This window comes from Tripterygium wilfordii, chromosome 15, assembly GCF_013401445.1.
Source record: "Tripterygium wilfordii isolate XIE 37 chromosome 15, ASM1340144v1, whole genome shotgun sequence".
In the NCBI taxonomy this organism is placed as follows: Eukaryota; Viridiplantae; Streptophyta; class Magnoliopsida; order Celastrales; family Celastraceae; genus Tripterygium; species Tripterygium wilfordii.
In genome coordinates, this window is record NC_052246.1 from 2,162,487 (window position 1) to 2,179,761 (window position 17,275).

Consider the following 17,275-nt stretch of genomic DNA (forward strand, 5'->3'; position numbering starts at 1 on the left):
AATATTGATATAACCCTAATAGAAATATTAATTAACCATGATTTAGTTGGATATGTATCTTGCAAAAAAGGGGATGGTAAACCCAGGATTCTCAAAGATTAGTGCAGTTCAGGGGTTTCGTTAGTCCATGGGTAGAGTGGGCTGTCAGCAGTGGATGTGTCAAAAGTTGGCTTTTGGGCTTTGGAAAGAACAAAATTGGGTCCAGTCGATTGACAGTGGAACGCATTCGTTTCTGTTGAGAAACGTATTAAAGCTAAACCGTCTCAGTCAATCTTTGAAATTTGATCCGGCAGTAGGGTTTCTGAGGCGCGAAGGGCGTCCTCTTGGGCAAGCGGCAACCTTTATTTCCTCCGCGCCATTTCCCTCCAGATTGAAACGGCCTTTGAAATTTGAAACCGGCGGTCGGGTTTCTGTGAGCGTTTCTCTACTTGAGCCATTTCAAACAATAACAATGGCGTCTAGCAGCAGCACCAATAACAGCAACTTCGATATCCCATGGGTGGAGAAGTACAGGCCTACTAAGGTCGCCGACATCGTCGGTAATGAAGACGCAGTCTCTCGCCTCCAAGTCGTCGCTCACGACGGCAACATGCCCCACCTTATCTTAACCGTACGTGCTTCCCGGATTATATCTTGTGTCTATTGGTCTTTTTTTAAGTCCTTACTGAAGGCGATTGACCTTATATTGCATTATTGTGGGTTGATGAATACTTTTAGGGTAGAGTTTCATAAAGGAATCTTAGGTTTGTCATGTGTGATTGTAATTATTACTTTATTAGCAAGTTCTTATGCTGATATGGAAAAATGGAGCAATTTGGAGATGATGGTGTTAAAAGACATGAATGTATCGGATTTGGTTACAAATGCATACTTTTCTATTCGAAATTCTAAGAACTAGAAGATAAGGTGAATCTTGATTTGTCCATCACTTTAAAACAAAGAAGCCACATGTATTACTGAATGAATTTACTGGACTTGGTATAGAATAATTAGGCTCAGTTTCTGGGTTTTCATCTATCAATTTACTGTGCATGTGCGTCTATTTGCGAGTAACAAGCAGCTATTGCATGCTCCCTGTAACTTTTTTTAATACTGCTTAGGGCCCCCCTGGGACTGGTAAAACAACAAGCATTCTGGCTTTAGCACATGAGCTTCTGGGCCAAAATTACAAGGAAGCAGTTCTAGAGTTGAATGCATCAGATGACAGGTAATTGGGAAGTATGGGCTTTTCGGTGTTTAAAAGTTTTTCTATTAACTTTTGATTGGTGTTTCATTGATGTTATCATTTCCTTTTTCTTCCCCTTCCCTAGGGGTATAGACGTTGTGAGGAACAAAATCAAGATGTTTGCTCAAACAAAAGTAACGCTACCCCCTGGCCGGCACAAAATAGTTATTCTTGATGAAGCTGATAGGTGAGCACAAGTTAGAATTTCTCATAATTTGGAATCCTAATTCTCTTTGATAATTGTTCCATAGATGAACACAAATTGTTTCTCTTACTATGTACTTTATTAAATTTTCTGTTGCTGTTGGAATGGGTTGGGATTTTATTAATGCCATATATATGTGTGTGTGTGTTAGCATGACAGGTGGAGCACAACAGGCACTTAGGCGGACAATGGAAATCTATGCAAGCTCCACTCGGTTTGCTCTTGCATGCAATACATCTTCTAAAATAATTGAGCCAATCCAGAGTAGATGTGCCATTGTTCGATTTTCAAGATTGTCCGATCAGGAGATACTTAGTCGCCTTCTGGTGGTGGTTGAAGCAGAAAAGGTATTAATATTTTCTACTTCTGTTTCTGCATGCTTCACTTGCATTAAAGCTTACACTTGAATACTTGATGCTTAAGCCTAATCAATTGTCAGGTTTTCAAATGCAATCTCTTTACTCTTTTTTAAGCAGACCACTGAAAATCTCTATAGGCTCCCTAAGCAGTTTGCTACCAGATTGAAGTACTCTAACATGGTCAAATAACCGAATCAAGTTTATTCATCATTCAACACGAGATAATAGTCTAGCATGGTTTCATTCATCTGTTATTATGTTGAACTGCATCCTTATTCTTTTGGCAATTGTGAGCTTGATACTTGCAATGTCTTGAATTACGTGTTTTTTTTTTTTTTGTAAGGTTGATACTTTTAAGCTTTGATTTATTATTTTACAATCAGAAAGGTATTGGGTATTGCTTGATGCCATCATCTCCTGTTGAATGAACGATTGAACTAGTTTAGGAAACTGATGTTAAAGGTTGAACTTACACTTTATATGGGTGGTTACATGGTTTTTTAGGTAAATCTGGGGTTGGTTTATTTCTGGCAAAGCTCAGTGTACGTGGCTCATTTGAAGTTTAAACATGAAAAAGTGCTTTTGGCTTCGTTTCTTCCAATTATGAACCTGTCATCGTTCATCAGTTTACTATTGTCAGTGACTGAAAATTTCTTTGGGACAATTACACAAAAATTCCAGCAAATAGTGGTGGAAAAATGCATTTGACTAATTGACTCAATGTTTGCAAATCATGAAGGTTCCCTATGTCCCAGAAGGTCTTGAAGCCATCATTTTCACTGCTGATGGTGATATGAGACAGGCGTTAAATAACTTGCAAGCTACATACAGTGGATTCCGTTTTGTCAATCAAGAAAATGTCTTCAAGGTGTCAACTCCAAATACCCCCTGTTACTTTGGGTTCTATATTTCTTGTTTACCTGGGAAATCTGTGACATGTTGGTTTTTCAGGTCTGTGACCAACCTCATCCATTGCATGTGAAGAACATGGTTCGCCATGTGCTTGAGGGGAAATTCGATGATGCTTGTGCTGGTTTGAAGCAGCTCTATGATTTGGGATATTCACCAACTGACATAATTACGACCCTTTTTCGAATCATAAAGAATTATGACATGGTAGAATATCTGAAATTGGAGTTCATGAAGGTAAGTATGTTATTACGCCTGGCCCGCCATCTCTTTCTTCTGTCTCATGAAGTCGATGCCTCCTTCATAATTTTGATCCTCTGTTTGTTCCCCCTTCTTTTGGTGTTCTCAAACTTGCAGGAAACTGGGTTTGCCCATATGAGGATATGTGAAGGAGTTGGTTCCTATCTTCAGCTGTGTGGCCTCTTGGCTAAGCTTGCTGTCGTTCGTGAAACAGCTAAAGCAGCATAGTAATTGTAACATGTACCATGAGGTTGTTAATGGTGATAACTATGTAAACATTGGCATTGTTCAGATTTTGAAAAACCTACATAGTGTGTGAGCTTTGAAGTCTCTTGAAGTTTTAGACAAATTAACCATTATGTGATCCCATGCCAATATGACAAAAGTAAGTCTATATCATTTGTAGAGGGTCTGGATAGTCCACTGGGCTAGTGAGGCCGTAAGGATAAGGCAGATGAAACCCTGAAGATTCTGAGGTGGGCTGGATATTAAAGAGAGAGGGTCTAAAATGAGGCCCACGGGATCCTCTAAGGCCCATAAAAAATACAATCACAACAGTGAATTGAATATATTATTAAAAGGTCCACAAATGAAAGAAGCTTTTCTCCGTCTAATTATCTGATGAAATTTTGCGGTATCAACCAAGAAATTTGCTACTTAAATTTAACCAAAGGTGTAGGGTTGTTAAAAATAAAATTCAATAATCAAATCGACCGAAATAAGATCCGATATTTCGTTATTTTTTAAAAAAATTAATAATCTAAAAATCAAGATAACCGATAATTTTTTTTTTTTGAGTACAAGTATAAATACAATATACGATACACCACTAGATCAAGCATATGAAAGTACAAGTGTCAACAAACCCCATGCAGGAGGCACAAATTAAGCTCACGCAGGGACAAACTAAGCCCACACACCTCCGTATAAATATTCCGGAGAGGTGAGACTAGAACTCATGGTCTCAGTCAGGGAAATAACCGATAATTTGATCAATTAAATATATGTCAAAAATATAAAAAAAAAAATCAATCCTAACCAATTGCTTTTACCCCTACAAATACAAATGATATAAGTTGAGAATGAGAAATTTTGGTAGAACTTTGAAACTATTAGACATCTTGTAAAAGGATCAAACTCGTAATTTGTACAAGGCTCACTTTCTCTAAGTGTAATTATCAAGCGATTAAGACGTAATTTATAAAATATTTTATATATTTTTTTTCATTCATATAATTAATATCTTCATCTTTTCTTTACACAAAAGAAACCACAACCCAAACAGTGAAAAGAGAGAGAAATAGCAAGAGCGTCCTCTGGAGCTCAAATTTCTCTGAATTACGAAATGGCAAGACCTAATCAAGAAGCAATCGAGACATTCATTAGCGTCACTGGTCTACCTGAAGCGGTCGCTGTTGAAAAGCTTGAGGTAATCAGTCATTTGTGTTATCGCTAATTTGGATACTTGATTGATTGGCTTTTCTAAAAAATCTGTTTGCAATCATGAAATTAGTCTGCGCTGATCGGTCCTACAATTGTTTTTGCGATTGTTGGATAGTGTAATCGGCTTGTAATTAGGGTTTCAATTGGGGCGCATTGTTGATTTATTCTCTTCTATTTCTATATTTTGGTTTATTTACTGAAGTTAATCGATTGGATATCAACAATCGGAATAGTAATTAGACCTTTATCTCTTTTAAAATTTAAGAGATTGAATTTTCAGTGTTTGTAGATACTCAAACTTCAGGTTAGTGAGAACTGAGTTATAATATGTTGAGAGTATATGTATATCTGTTGGTTTTGTGAACATGGAGGAGGAACCAGTTAAATATTGGTGCAGCATATTTCTGGGTCTTGTATTTCAGGACTTATTTCTTGTGCGTGACGTTGTTGCCCATTTTTGACATAGATGAATGCGTGCCTCATATTTTTACTGTATTTTGTTAATCCTGAGGATTATAGTGAAATCACAGTTTCTATGCATAGGATGGGAGAATAGAAAAGCAAAAGAAAAAAATGACCGCCCGTGCAACTATGTTGGCCTGAATTTGTACTTCAGTTTTTCTTTTCTGTATCAGGCATTTTGGGTTGGTGTTCAATGTTGAGCTGGTAAATTTCTAGATATTGTCTGTTCATGTCCTAGTTGCTTACCATTCATTTGGCCTACAAAAGAGTGATGTTATTTTGTTCCTCTGCAGCTCGAATATATTTCTAATTGCAGATGCTCTTTGTGTTGCTTTGACTGTACTATGGGTGATTCCTACCATGATTGAAATTTTGGATGCTATTTTACGTTGAGCTAGTTTCACCCTATCACATCAAAAAATGATTTCCCCTGTTGTTCTATGCTAGTTGAGAGATCTTCTTTTTTTTTGGTGAGTGAGAGCTAGTTGAGAGATCCCTTTCATGTGAGTCTCAATAGTAACTATGTGTCTTCATATGCTGCCAACTACTTCTTTTGCTTTATATGTATCTATGTGCATTTGAGGATTTTTTGTCAAATAGAAATTCTTTTTGTTATGATGCATTTATGTAGTTTAAGGTTCAGGTGACTCTCTTTCTCTCTCTATCTTTTATATGAATCTATTTGCATTTGAGGAGTTTTTGTCAAATAGGAGTTCTTTTTGTTATGATGCATTTATATGGTTTAAGGTTCAAGTGACTCTCTTTCTCTCTTTATCTCTAAGGTTGACTCTCCCAGTTACTTATCGTTATCGTCTGGCTTCTGATATATACCCTGAAACTCTGAAAGTTAATTTGGCTTTTATTTTTAAACTCATATTATTTTTCTTGCAATCAGGGTCATGGCGGTGATCTCAATGCAGCTGTTAATGCACATTTCAATGAAGGAGATAGAATTATGTTGGTGAATTATGCTATTTTATCATCCATCTTTCATTACTATTTATATTTTTTGTTCACATAAGGGTGTGCATTAAAATTATTTTCTTGGGTACCATGCAGTCTGCTGTTTTTAATGCATACCATACCTCTGTTTTATTCATTCTATCTCACCTTTTTTTCTCTTCAATATTCAGTGGGCATGGAACATCTATTACTGCTCCTCAAGATGATCTCATGGAAACAGATGATGATCCGATTTCAACTGGACCTGCGAGACCCCCTTTGTCACTTCTGTCTGGGGCTGGAGCTGTGAATCCGTATTCACTTCTGGACCCAAACTTCAGTAGAAGTTTATTTGATCCTGGTTCCAATTTTGTGAACAGTGAGCAGTTTGTTAGACATCCAATGGAGGCGAGGGAGATTCCCACAGAGATTAAGGATGCTGACGAGTCATCGAGGCGCATGGGCCATACCCCTATCATTGAAGATGTAACTGACACTGATCGTGCACATGGCCAAGATGTCCATGGGAGGGTCATCATTGACGGTGAAGATAATGAGAATGCTCCAGCTGTGCCAAATCCACTGGTGGCTTCGCAGAATGGACCACAAGGTGATAGTTCTCATGATACTCATATTAGGCCAAGTGTTCCTGAGTTTGATAGGTATCCAGACTATGGCAATGACATAGAAGAAGAAATGATTCGAGCAGCTATTGAGGCTTCAAAACAGGAGGTTCAGGTAGGTTGCCGTAGTTTAGAGCTTGGGTGCAAACTACGCTGTATGACTATCTCTGTGTTGTATGACCAGATGCCTTACTATGTGCAGGATTTGGATGATTTTGGGCCTCCACAAGGGCAATCTCACTTAGATTCAGACCTGGAGCATGCCGTCTCGTTGTCTTTGAAGGTTTGTTCCTTTTTATTTTTTATTCTTACAATTATTTGGCTGTATCTATTTACGTTGAACTCAGTATGAAGTTAATGTAGACAGCAGAGCGGGAGAATTCATTGCATGAGCTGGGAGGAGAAGCTGGAGCTGCAGAAGGGGAAACCTCTAATCCGGCTGAGGTGGAACTTGACAAAATAGCTGTGTCAAATGGAAGGTAGCGTCTCCTTATTCCTATTGTTGCATATGAACTACATTATCAGCATAGGTTTGTTCCTGTAATGAAAGCATGCATTTATATGCTCTGCTCTATTACTGGCCAATATGAAAGGATGCATGTAATTATGTAGGATGGAGACGGGGAGTTCATTCATCCCTGATGAAGTGGAAAATGTGAAGGAGCAGCCTCTTGTTATGAACAGGTCTGGGCGAATACCTTCTGGCCTGGTGGAATCTTCTAAAGAAGTAGCAGTTGTTGAGGCTAGTTCACCATCAAGCCCTGGACTGCATGATACTGATTACCATTCACAGCGAAATGGAGATGCCTTCCCTTCTGATGAGGTATGTAAGGCCATGTTAGGATTTCAAAACTCCTTTTTTTTTCCCCTTAATTGATAAATTTATTTTTCATTCGGTGAGCTGATACTGGGTATATTTTCCTTCTGGTGAATTGAAGTGGGGAGGCATCTCTTCTGTGGAGCATGATGAAGCAGTCATGCTTGAGGCAGCAATGTTTGGCGGAATACCTGAAGGAACTGGGTATAATTTTCCATATGCAACACATGAGTTCATGCAAGCGTCTCGCCCTTATCCTCGGCCAGTTCCTCGTCCTCCGTCACCCTCTTTGGAAGCTCTGCGTTTGATACGAGAACAACAGGTTTGATTTCCATGCTCCACCTTGAAATTCATTGGCTGGCTAAAATCCTGTCCTTGTATAATTGTATGATTTTTGGAGACTTGCAGGATGATGAGTATTTAGCATCATTGCAAGCTGACCGAGAGAAAGCATTGAAGGCCATGGAAGAAGCTGAAGCACGTCGTCTACAGGAAGAAGTGGCTAGAAAGGCAGCTATTGAAGAAGAGAAGCAGAGGGAGGAAGAATCTCGTAGGATGTTGGAGGAGGAGCAGGTACTGCTATTATATATCATTGTTAAAGGTCACATGTTCAATTATTAGAAACCTCCTCTCCACATATTATGTGGGTGGTGTAAGGTCTCCGTACATCCTGCCTCTCCCGACCCCACTGTGTAGTCTTGTGCACGAGAGTTGTTTATCTTTTTCTACTAATGCAAGACTATATTGAACTTTTTGCTAAGTTGAAGCATTTTACTCTGGGTATTAGACTATTAGTCGCCTAGGCTTGTTCGGGAAAAAAACTTTTATGGGTTCTTTGCTATAAGACAAATGTTTTGGGCTTGGGTTTAGTTACTACTGGAAGCATTGATTGTGTTTCAGCATGCATGCGGCTACTAAGACACTGCTTTATCTGGTGTCAACTATAGGCAGATCGGTAACTTATTAGTATATCTGTTCTAAGCTAGGAAGCACCGACTCGGATGCGGGGACACGGGATGCGGGTGCGCTGACGCGGGGATTCGTAAAACCTCAAAGAATCCTGTATTTGAGTGCGGGGGACTCGGCAAATAAAAAATATTTATATATATTTTATATATATATTCAGTTACAACACCACTTATAAAGTGGTCATTTAGAGCCCAGTAGCTTAGCTTGCTCATTTAAAGCCCAGTTTTCTAATGGTTTAAGATGATGGCTAGGCCCAGTCCAAAACTATGAGCCCAAATAGAGCTACTATCTTCATTCTTGAGTCGTCTTATACTCTTATCTCTGAAGTTTCCTTTCTGTTCTCTCTCCTCTCTCTCTAATAGACTAAAATCCTGTTCGTCTCCAACTGAGATGAGATGACCAGAGGTCGATCCAGAGAAGGAGAAGACGAAGACTAAGGTGAAGAGAAGAGGAGAGGTGGGAGAAGAGGAGAGCAGAGGTGGGAGAAGAGAACAGGAGATCGATTACATACCTGAGATTCAACTGCTTCGAGGTCGCACTTTCAGCTGAGGAGAGGTCGTGATTTCAGCTGCTTTGAGGTCGTGATTTCTAGCTACTTTGAGGAGGAGGTCGCGATTTAGGGATGGTAGGAGAAGTTTGATGTTTATCTTTGTTCGCGTGGAGATTGGTTTTAAGTGAAAATCCGAGTCCGCTGCGCGTCGACAACGAGTCAGAGGTGAGTCGATGGCTTGTTGACTGTTCAGACGCGTGATGCCCGCGTCTGAGCCGTATTTCGGCGCGTCCTCCGCGTGGGCGCACTGAGTGCGTATGCGACGCGGACTCGGCACCCATTTTGCCGAGTCCGTGCTTCCTAGGTTCTAAGAGAAATGACTATCATGGAAATAGAGATCTCTTCATTGCTTGAAACGTTCATTGGTATTACAGTCTTTTTTTCCCACTCCAATCCCAAACCCTCCACATCTTTAGGTGATTTTTATTACCTCCATTGCAAGTTAACTCTTGCTAATCATATATTTGGAAAGGAATTGCATGTTTCCTTCATTGCCCATTGAGTTATACTGTAGTTGCATGTTTTATACTGGACGGGCAACCATTCTATTTCGTAAAGACTGCTTCCAAGGTGTTCATTGTTGCCTTCTGTATGCTAGCAGGAACTTGAAAGGATATTAGCAGCAAAAGAAGCTTCACTGCCTAAGGAACCATTACTGGAGGATGAGAATGCCATAACCCTTTTGGTACGAATGCCTGACGGCAGCAGACGCGGCAGGTGTTTTCTGAAGTCGGACAAGCTACAGGTAATATGTCTTGAAAGTTGAAAGTGGAGTGAGTTGGTTAGTTTTTTGCTTTGCACTCAATCTACTTGTTTCTTTTGCAGGTGCTCTTCGACTTCATAGATATTGGTAGAGGGGTCAAGCCTGGCACTTACAGACTGGTAATTCCTTCGCTGTCCTCCCGTTGGTAACTTATATCTATAACGTCATGATCACTTGGTTGTATGGGAAATCTAGCTCCCGGATGTATGCATACTTGCAGACGGTCTAAAAAGAATATTGAGACAATTTTTGTTTTTTTTTTATTTTTTTTTATATGTGGGACTTAAAACCTTTTCATTACCTGGAACAGGTGAGGCCGTATCCAAGGCGCGCTTTCAGTGATGGGGAGAGCGCTTTGACATTGAACGAACTTGGCCTGACTAGTAAACAAGAAGCCTTGTTTCTGGAATTGATTTAGGAATGCCCAAGGGTCTTACAAATATTGTAGAAAATCGCTTATTTATCGTTTTAGTGGGGATTTTATTGGGTTTAAGGTTTGGAGGACGGGCATGATATCTAAAGAAGATACACATTACACACATTCAACCTGCCATGAAAGGGTGGAACAGTTACAGTCAGTACTTGTTTTTATTGGTTCTGCTGGGGAGTGCTTCTGTCTGTATATCTATATTTATTCATGATATGGAGAAAATTTGGTATAACAATCTGAGTGTGGGCCAATGGGCCTGATGTAACCGGGTTGTCGGGCCTTTTACAAGCTATGCTCGTCGAGTACTAGACAAGTTCGTGAAATGACTAGGATATTCTTATTCATTATAGCTTGTGCTTTGTTGTGTGCCACGTGTCTTTGTGTTTTGTAGTAGGCGACAAAAAGATGAGAATCTCAGTCTGGTCTGGACTGACTCTCCAGCATTGAAGAATACTAAAGGGCTAAAAAAAGAATGATGATGTCAGCCAACAGTCAAGTGAACGGGTATGCACGTGAATGGCACCTGACCACGGACCTCAAATCCAATACGTCATACATATTAGAGACCCTAAAAGGAGTAAAAAATGAATGAAAACAAAAATCCAGATCATCGACCCATACGCCGTACGTACACACCAACTCCCCCAACGGTCATCTTAGACCGACATCTTGCAACGGTCATATTGCCTCTCATTTACCACCGACTGATCAACATCCAACGGCTCAGGACATTACTTCTCCAGATTTCTCGAACACCCTTTTTGGCTTTTTCAGTTACTCGTATATCATATCAATCGCAGACTTTAGAAAAAGCGACGACAGGGACAGCCATGGAACTTGTAGTAGTTGTAGTAGCGGTGTAGTGCGAGTGTAGTAGTAGTATACTGAGTGAGAGAGAGAGAGTGAAACAAGAAATTACAGAGTCCTGACTACATAAAAACGCAACCTTTTTAATACTGTATGGTTTCTTTGGGTAGTGAACTTGTGATGCATGTTTAAGGAGTTTTTGTAGAGCTGGGGTTTCTGGGTTTTCGCTTGTCATTCTGTTTTAGCTGCAATGGTCATGTCTCTGGATTCAAATGCTGATATGGGTTTCAATGTTTGCCCTCATTGCATCCTCAGATTTGAGCAGGCATATCTCTGCTTTTCCATCCATGGTGTGGAGAAATCAGGGCTTTCTGCAATGAACTATCTTTGAATGTTTTGGAATCCGATGATTCTTTTCTGGTAGGTTTCTCTAATTACTCTTAAATTCTTTCATTCTTTTGGGGATTGGGGGTTATAGATTTTCATATTTTGTCGTTAAATAGTGCACACTCACACACATTGATATAGGAACACACTCAAGTTTATAAAGGAAACCAATTGTTTGATTTTTGTTTTATTCATCGGATTCCTATTCTTTGTTGTTTTTGTTTGAAAATTCACACACTCACATAGCACATCTCTCTTGATTTCTCATTTTAAGAATACATGCAAAAAAAATTCTTATATGACTCAGTAGAAAAATAGGATCAGTCTATACACAAAATCACACACATTTCACAGCTTAAAAGGGTTTATAGAAACAGAGAGAGATAGAGATTGAATAGAAGCAAAATAGGGTGAGTGGATTGTGCAAAGACAGAAAAAAACAAGGAAAAAATAGGTCATAGAGGATGTTGGCTGGGTGTTCTAGTTCTACATTGCTGTCACCTAGGAATAGATTGAGGAACGAAGCATCTGCACAGTTTCAAGCTTGCCATTTCCATTCAATGAGCACACAGAGACTGGACTTGCCTTGTACTGTCTCTCGGAAAGAAACCTCACGGTCACAGCCCATTAGGCCTGTTGGCCTATCCGTCGAGAAGCCCATCGAAGCAAAGACCAGCAGCTGTTCTCTGAAGCACAATGTTCGACTGCCGCCGTTAGCTACGAGTGCACAGAATGCCAAAGAAGAGTTTTGGGAAAAGGGGAAGAGTTTAAAGAGGTTTGCTGAGCAGGGCGCAGTTGATGAGTCCTCCATTAGTAGAGCTAAGAGAAAAAAGGGTAGTGATAATTGCGAATTTGCTGGCAATCAAGAAGGGAGAGATTGCTTGAGTTTAGGCCAATTGGGTAGTGGGGAATTTTGGTTTCAATCCAGTTTTCACTTTCCGCGCTCAGTGGCGAACATCGCTGGCCTTGATCATCATCAAGCTCCTTTCTCTGTGACATATTCAGGTGGCGATGAAGAGAGGGTCTGCTTTGTACCTAGTGAAGTTATTTCACCCACTTTTCCGTTGTCTAACAATCCTTGGATTGATTCAGTGATAACTGAGATCACTGACCTAGGTGAAAAAGATGCAAGCACTAGCCACAGGCCAGGGAAGGAAGACTCGGGTTCAAGCACTTCATCTGACAGCCATGGTTTAGGCCCTAGGCTAAATGAGAGCAACTCAGAGATTGATGCTGGTAATGGCTCTAGGAAGCCTTATCTACGAGAAGGCAATGGTGTAGAGGCCAGGCAGGAGGATAATCAAGGGGAGCATCAGGGGTTTGAGCTGGTTAGCTTGCTCGCAGCGTGTGTGGAAGCAATAGGATCGAAGAATGTTGGAGTCATCAATCATTTCATAGCTAAATTGGGGGATCTTGCTTCTCCCAGGGGAAGCCCTATTAGTCGCTTAAGTGCCTACTACACCGAAGCTTTGGCTCTGCGTGTCAGTAGGCTCTGGCCTCATTTCTTTCATATCACTCCTCCTCGAGAGCTTGACAGGCTAGATGATGAATCTGGTACAGCATTGAGGTTTTTGAATCAGGTGAGTCCAATTCTGAAGTTCATTCATTTTACCGCGAATGAGATACTGTTGAGGGCATTTGAGGGGAAGGACAGAGTTCACATCATAGATTTTGATATTAAGCAGGGGCTTCAATGGCCTAGTTTCTTTCAGAGTTTGGCCTCTAGGACTAATCCGCCAAGCCATGTTAGACTCACCGGCATAGGCGAGTTCAAGCAGGATTTGAATGAAACAGGAGATAGGCTTGCAGGATTTGCTGCGGCATTGAATCTGCCTTTTGAATTCCATCCGGTTGTTGACAGGTTGGAAGATGTTAGGTTGTGGATGCTTCATGTGAAGGAAGGAGAGAGTGTAGCTGTGAATTGTATTTTCCAGCTGCACAAGACACTTTATGATGTGAATGGAGGAGTACTCAGGGATTTTTTGGGACTTATCCGAAGCACAAACCCGAGCATGGTAGTCATGGCTGAGCAAGAAGCGGAGCACAATGCCCCTCACTTGGAAACTAGAGTGTGCAGTTCATTGAAATATTACTCTGCCATATTCGACTCAATCGATGCTAGCCTTCCATTAGACAGTCCTATGCGGATGAAGATAGAGGAGTTGTTCGCTCGGGAAATTAGGAACATAGTTGCTTGCGAAGGAAGTGACAGGTTTGAAAGGCATGAGACTTTCGAGAAGTGGAGGAAGTTGATGGAACAAGGAGGATTCCGATGCACCGGAGTCGATGAGAGGGAAATGCTTCAGAGCCAAATGCTGTTGAAAATGTACTCTTCTGAGGAATACAGAGTTATTAAACAAGGGCAGGACGGAGCAGCACTCACTCTAGGTTGGCTAGATCAGCCTCTCTACACAGTCTCAGCATGGGCACCTATCGACGTAGCAGGCAGCTCGTCCACTTTTTCTCAGCCAATTTAATCCAATTATCATTCCATTCGTGCATACAGAGGACAGGACAGGCATCATATTCTTTGTAGGTAGGAAGATTATATGTCAGTATTCTTTCATTCTTTTCTTGCAGTCGCAGATAATATTAATTTGTCAGTCTAAATCATACAGAATTGAATTGAAGTCTTTACATGGGTTTTTGGAGTCAGTTCATAATTTATTCTTTGATTCTTTAAGTATGATGAAATTCTTTGTAGTCAGTTGGAGGTTTATTTATTACAATCATGTACACCTTCGTCGTTATATATGAAATGATTCATTTGATTTGTGTTTGTTGATGGTGTTATCCCAAAATCTGCTATTTTATTTGGAATTGGGCATTTAATGTTTAAACCTCAAGGTGACCAGTATTTCTATGGGTTGGATCACCCTGAGTTACACTGCCAGTAGTAGCTTTTACAACCTGCAACTCCAGAACTGCAACAAAGGCCAGGCCAGCAGCTAGCTGAGCCATGCAACGTTGTTCACTACCGGGCCCATATTACCTTCCTTTCCACCTAAATATTCCATAACCCCCTGTTTCTCTCTTACACGTACATGCTCGAGAGTCGAGACTATATATATAGAGCCTTTGCCCATTTCGACAGATAATCCACAAATACTTCCTTACATGGGTGTTCTAGGATCAAGACTAAAAGGTGACACGTGTCCATTTGTCCAATTCTACTGTTCTTGGACAAGTTGTGGAGAGTTTGGGCCAGGTAGGTTATGATCTGTCTTGGAAAACTTGGGCCAATTTTTAATGTTGTTCAAAACAAACAAATTTCAAATTTGAGAGATATTGGGTAATACTGTAATAGTATGCAGGGCCTAAAATACAAGAATAGTCCATAGCATTACCCTACCCAACAATATATACCCATAGCCATCACTAATTCACTATGCTTGCTGGAGAGTGTGTGTGTGTATATACATATATATATATGCAACAAATGGAGATCACAACTGTGAACTGGCTGGACATGGACCTACAACTACAACTACAAGCACCTTCCTAAATTACCGCTAATGTCGATGTCAAATCCAATTGTGTTTCTCATTGTCTTGTTGTTCGCAATTGTTTAATCTGCCATTGCAGCCTCTAATAATTGGTTGCAAATTGTTTTTTTTTCCCCCTTTAATGTCTGTTCTATTCCTATAATGATAGGGATCTCAACCATCGTTGATATCTCAATTATCTCATTTGTTGAGTTGTATGCACAGAATTTTACGTGCATCATGTGAGTGCATGTGATCACACAAATTCGTTTGAATCCTGTACGACTAACTCAGCAATTGGGATAACTATGATACCAAAATATTCGGATATTTTTATGATTTTTATTTATTCTCTTTTTGGTTCTTTTGCTTTTTACGAGTTTTGAGTGAAACATGTCACATTTGCTCCTTTTTCTTAGTTGCATCAAGTGCGTCGTCATATGAATCACAAGCCTCTTGTCTAGATTCTTATTGAAAACAACTTCCATGATATTTCATTTTCGCAATAAAAAGTATATATAGTAGTTTGAAGGATGCATGGACGGCTGTGAGTTTGCATTTCCTTTTCAGAAATGTTGGTAATCGTACGTAATTAATTAGATATTTTGAATTAAGTCCAAATACATATAGTGGTAAAGCTCATGAATTGCCTGTTGTGATGTGTGTTGTCCCCCTCCCCCACTCTTCTTGCTCTCCATACCTAATTTGTTTGTTTTTATTATTCCTTTTCTTAGACCAATTAAATATGTAAGGGAACTTGAACACCAGGGATCGTCCGGTGTGTTCAAGTTATTTTTTGTTTGTTTGTTCTTTTCGGGTATATCTCATTGTAATTTGTAATCCAATGCATGTGTTTGTTGATGTAGTTGGATTTCTATTTGAAATTCTCATATGTAATCCATCTATATGGTGGCTCGACTTGAGTGCTTATGGGTCTCAAAATCTCTTGCCTAAATTTTTTGATAAATGAATACAATCAAATCCGTGAACTTCTTCCAAAGAAAAAAAAAATGCAAGGGAAGAACCAAGTCATGCGTTTGAATTAAATAGACTCATAATTAAAACCACATAATATATGATTTCAACCGCATAATATAGGCATTGGTTATTTTGTTGGTTTGTTTTGTTTGTGAGGCGGATGATAAATATCAATATCTTTTCAGAAGAAAAAAAAAAGTGCTATATTTATCAAAGAAACCCAACAATGTGCAGCTTTAGTTACCTAAATATCTAATGTCGAGGTCTAAACAACGGACAGGTACATGCATTGGGTTATTCTCTAAATAAATACCTAATTACGTACTAATAATGTTTTGAGGTTATAAATCAATCAAGGACCAAAGATAGATATTGGTGTATATGTCATGTGTTGTCTACGTCTATTCTTTCTTTAGATTCCTTCTCCATATATAATTGGTTTATATTATTGGTTTTCGTGGCTATGTGTACGTGTGTGTGTATATATATATATATATATCTAAGAAGTTTTACTCACTTACTCCTTAATTCGTTACGGTATCTAATTTGTGTTATTAATTTAACGACAAAATACCATGCAAGCCAGCCAACAACGTTTTTCTAAGTGTGCAACACATACTGCCTGTTTGGCAGGGCGGCGGCCACAGCGGATCCGCTAAGCGATCCGCTGGAGGCCAATGCACTGCCAAACGACACATTTTCACTAGCGGATCCGCTGGCGCAAAAGAAGCTCCCTAAGGGAGCTTCTTTCTTCAGCGGATGAAACGCTGCAGCTTTTTGGCGTGGGTCCCACGCCAAAAAACTGCAGCTGTTTTTTTTAAAAAAATTTTAAATGTGTGGGTCCCACACTTTAATATAAAGTATTAATATTTAATGATTTAAATATTATGAATTAATTATATTTATATTTATGTATTCTAATAAAAATATTTATGTTTATGTATTCTAATAAAAATTATGAATTTATTATATTTATGCAGTTATAATTATTATAACAGTAAATTTAATATTGAAATAAATTAATTAAAATTTAAAAATACAAATAAAATATTTATATTTAAGACTTTTAATTTTATAGGTGTTTAATTTTAATACATAATGATAAATTAAAAAATACAATAAATGTAGAAAAATAATTTTATTAATTAAATGTAAATTAAAAATACAATAAATATAAGAAAATTAAGTTGATTAATTAAAAAAATACTTCAAATTAATTTTAAATATAAATTATATTTGATTAATTAAATTAATACTTAGAATTAATTTTAATAAGAATTATATTTATTAGATTACTTTTAATATAAATATAAAAAAAACTAATATTATAATACTTTATTTCAACCATTTTTCCGCTAGCGTCAGTTTTTAGTTCACCAAACACCTCACAGCATATTTCACAGCTTTAAGCTCAGCATATTTTTCACAGCATTTCCGCTAGCATTGAAAATCAATTTTTCCGCTGTGCCAAACGGAGCCTATACATAAATTATTCTACGTGAATCAAAAGTGTAAACCAACTTTGTGAACTTCAAACCTAATGATTGTAATAAAACAAAACAAAGGTGAGGACCAAAAATTTTCTTTGAGACCGGTCACATTTGTTGTTTAAAAGTAAGTTCACAAAGTTGGTTCACACTTTTGGTTCTAAGAGAATTTCTGACACTGACACATAGTATAC

The 17,275-nt window shown here is 38.8% G+C and overlaps 3 protein-coding genes across 3 annotated transcripts; all 3 read left to right on the forward strand.

Annotated features, from left to right (window-relative positions):
* The first annotated feature begins 263 nt into the window (after nucleotides 1-263).
* Nucleotides 264-3,268, forward strand: LOC120016329 (replication factor C subunit 2). Its single transcript, XM_038869050.1, has 7 exons — nucleotides 264-610; nucleotides 1,101-1,207; nucleotides 1,311-1,412; nucleotides 1,582-1,777; nucleotides 2,529-2,657; nucleotides 2,741-2,935; nucleotides 3,056-3,268. Exons 1-7 carry the CDS (start codon nucleotides 452-454, stop codon nucleotides 3,164-3,166), a joined length of 999 nt encoding a protein of 332 aa, XP_038724978.1. The 5' UTR covers nucleotides 264-451; the 3' UTR covers nucleotides 3,167-3,268.
* A 927-nt stretch (nucleotides 3,269-4,195) lies between these two features.
* Nucleotides 4,196-10,284, forward strand: LOC120016837 (plant UBX domain-containing protein 8-like). Its single transcript, XM_038869772.1, has 11 exons — nucleotides 4,196-4,367; nucleotides 5,739-5,800; nucleotides 5,977-6,523; nucleotides 6,611-6,691; nucleotides 6,772-6,887; nucleotides 7,021-7,231; nucleotides 7,347-7,547; nucleotides 7,634-7,798; nucleotides 9,346-9,489; nucleotides 9,570-9,626; nucleotides 9,818-10,284. Exons 1-11 carry the CDS (start codon nucleotides 4,284-4,286, stop codon nucleotides 9,923-9,925), a joined length of 1,776 nt encoding a protein of 591 aa, XP_038725700.1. The 5' UTR covers nucleotides 4,196-4,283; the 3' UTR covers nucleotides 9,926-10,284.
* Nucleotides 10,285-10,727: 443 nt separating this feature from the next.
* Nucleotides 10,728-13,910, forward strand: LOC120016836 (scarecrow-like protein 28). The gene has a single exon (XM_038869771.1). The coding sequence runs from the start codon at nucleotides 11,596-11,598 to the stop codon at nucleotides 13,606-13,608; it is 2,013 nt and encodes a 670-aa protein (XP_038725699.1). The 5' UTR covers nucleotides 10,728-11,595; the 3' UTR covers nucleotides 13,609-13,910.
* Nucleotides 13,911-17,275: the final 3,365 nt, after the last annotated feature.

Bases quoted from the DNA above. Each gene is read 5' to 3' on its own strand.
- LOC120016329 (XM_038869050.1), top strand. From the start codon at position 452: ATGGCGTCTAGCAGCAGCACCAATAACAGCAACTTCGATATCCCATGG. The intron at 1,208-1,310 runs GTAATTGGGAAG...CCCCTTCCCTAG, and splicing joins TTGAATGCATCAGATGACAG to GGGTATAGACGTTGTGAGGA. The intron at 2,936-3,055 runs GTAAGTATGTTA...TCAAACTTGCAG, and splicing joins TGAAATTGGAGTTCATGAAG to GAAACTGGGTTTGCCCATAT.
- LOC120016837 (XM_038869772.1), top strand. From the start codon at position 4,284: ATGGCAAGACCTAATCAAGAAGCAATCGAGACATTCATTAGCGTCACT. The intron at 4,368-5,738 runs GTAATCAGTCAT...TCTTGCAATCAG, and splicing joins TCGCTGTTGAAAAGCTTGAG to GGTCATGGCGGTGATCTCAA. The intron at 7,548-7,633 runs GTTTGATTTCCA...GGAGACTTGCAG, and splicing joins GTTTGATACGAGAACAACAG to GATGATGAGTATTTAGCATC.
- LOC120016836 (XM_038869771.1), top strand. From the start codon at position 11,596: ATGTTGGCTGGGTGTTCTAGTTCTACATTGCTGTCACCTAGGAATAGA.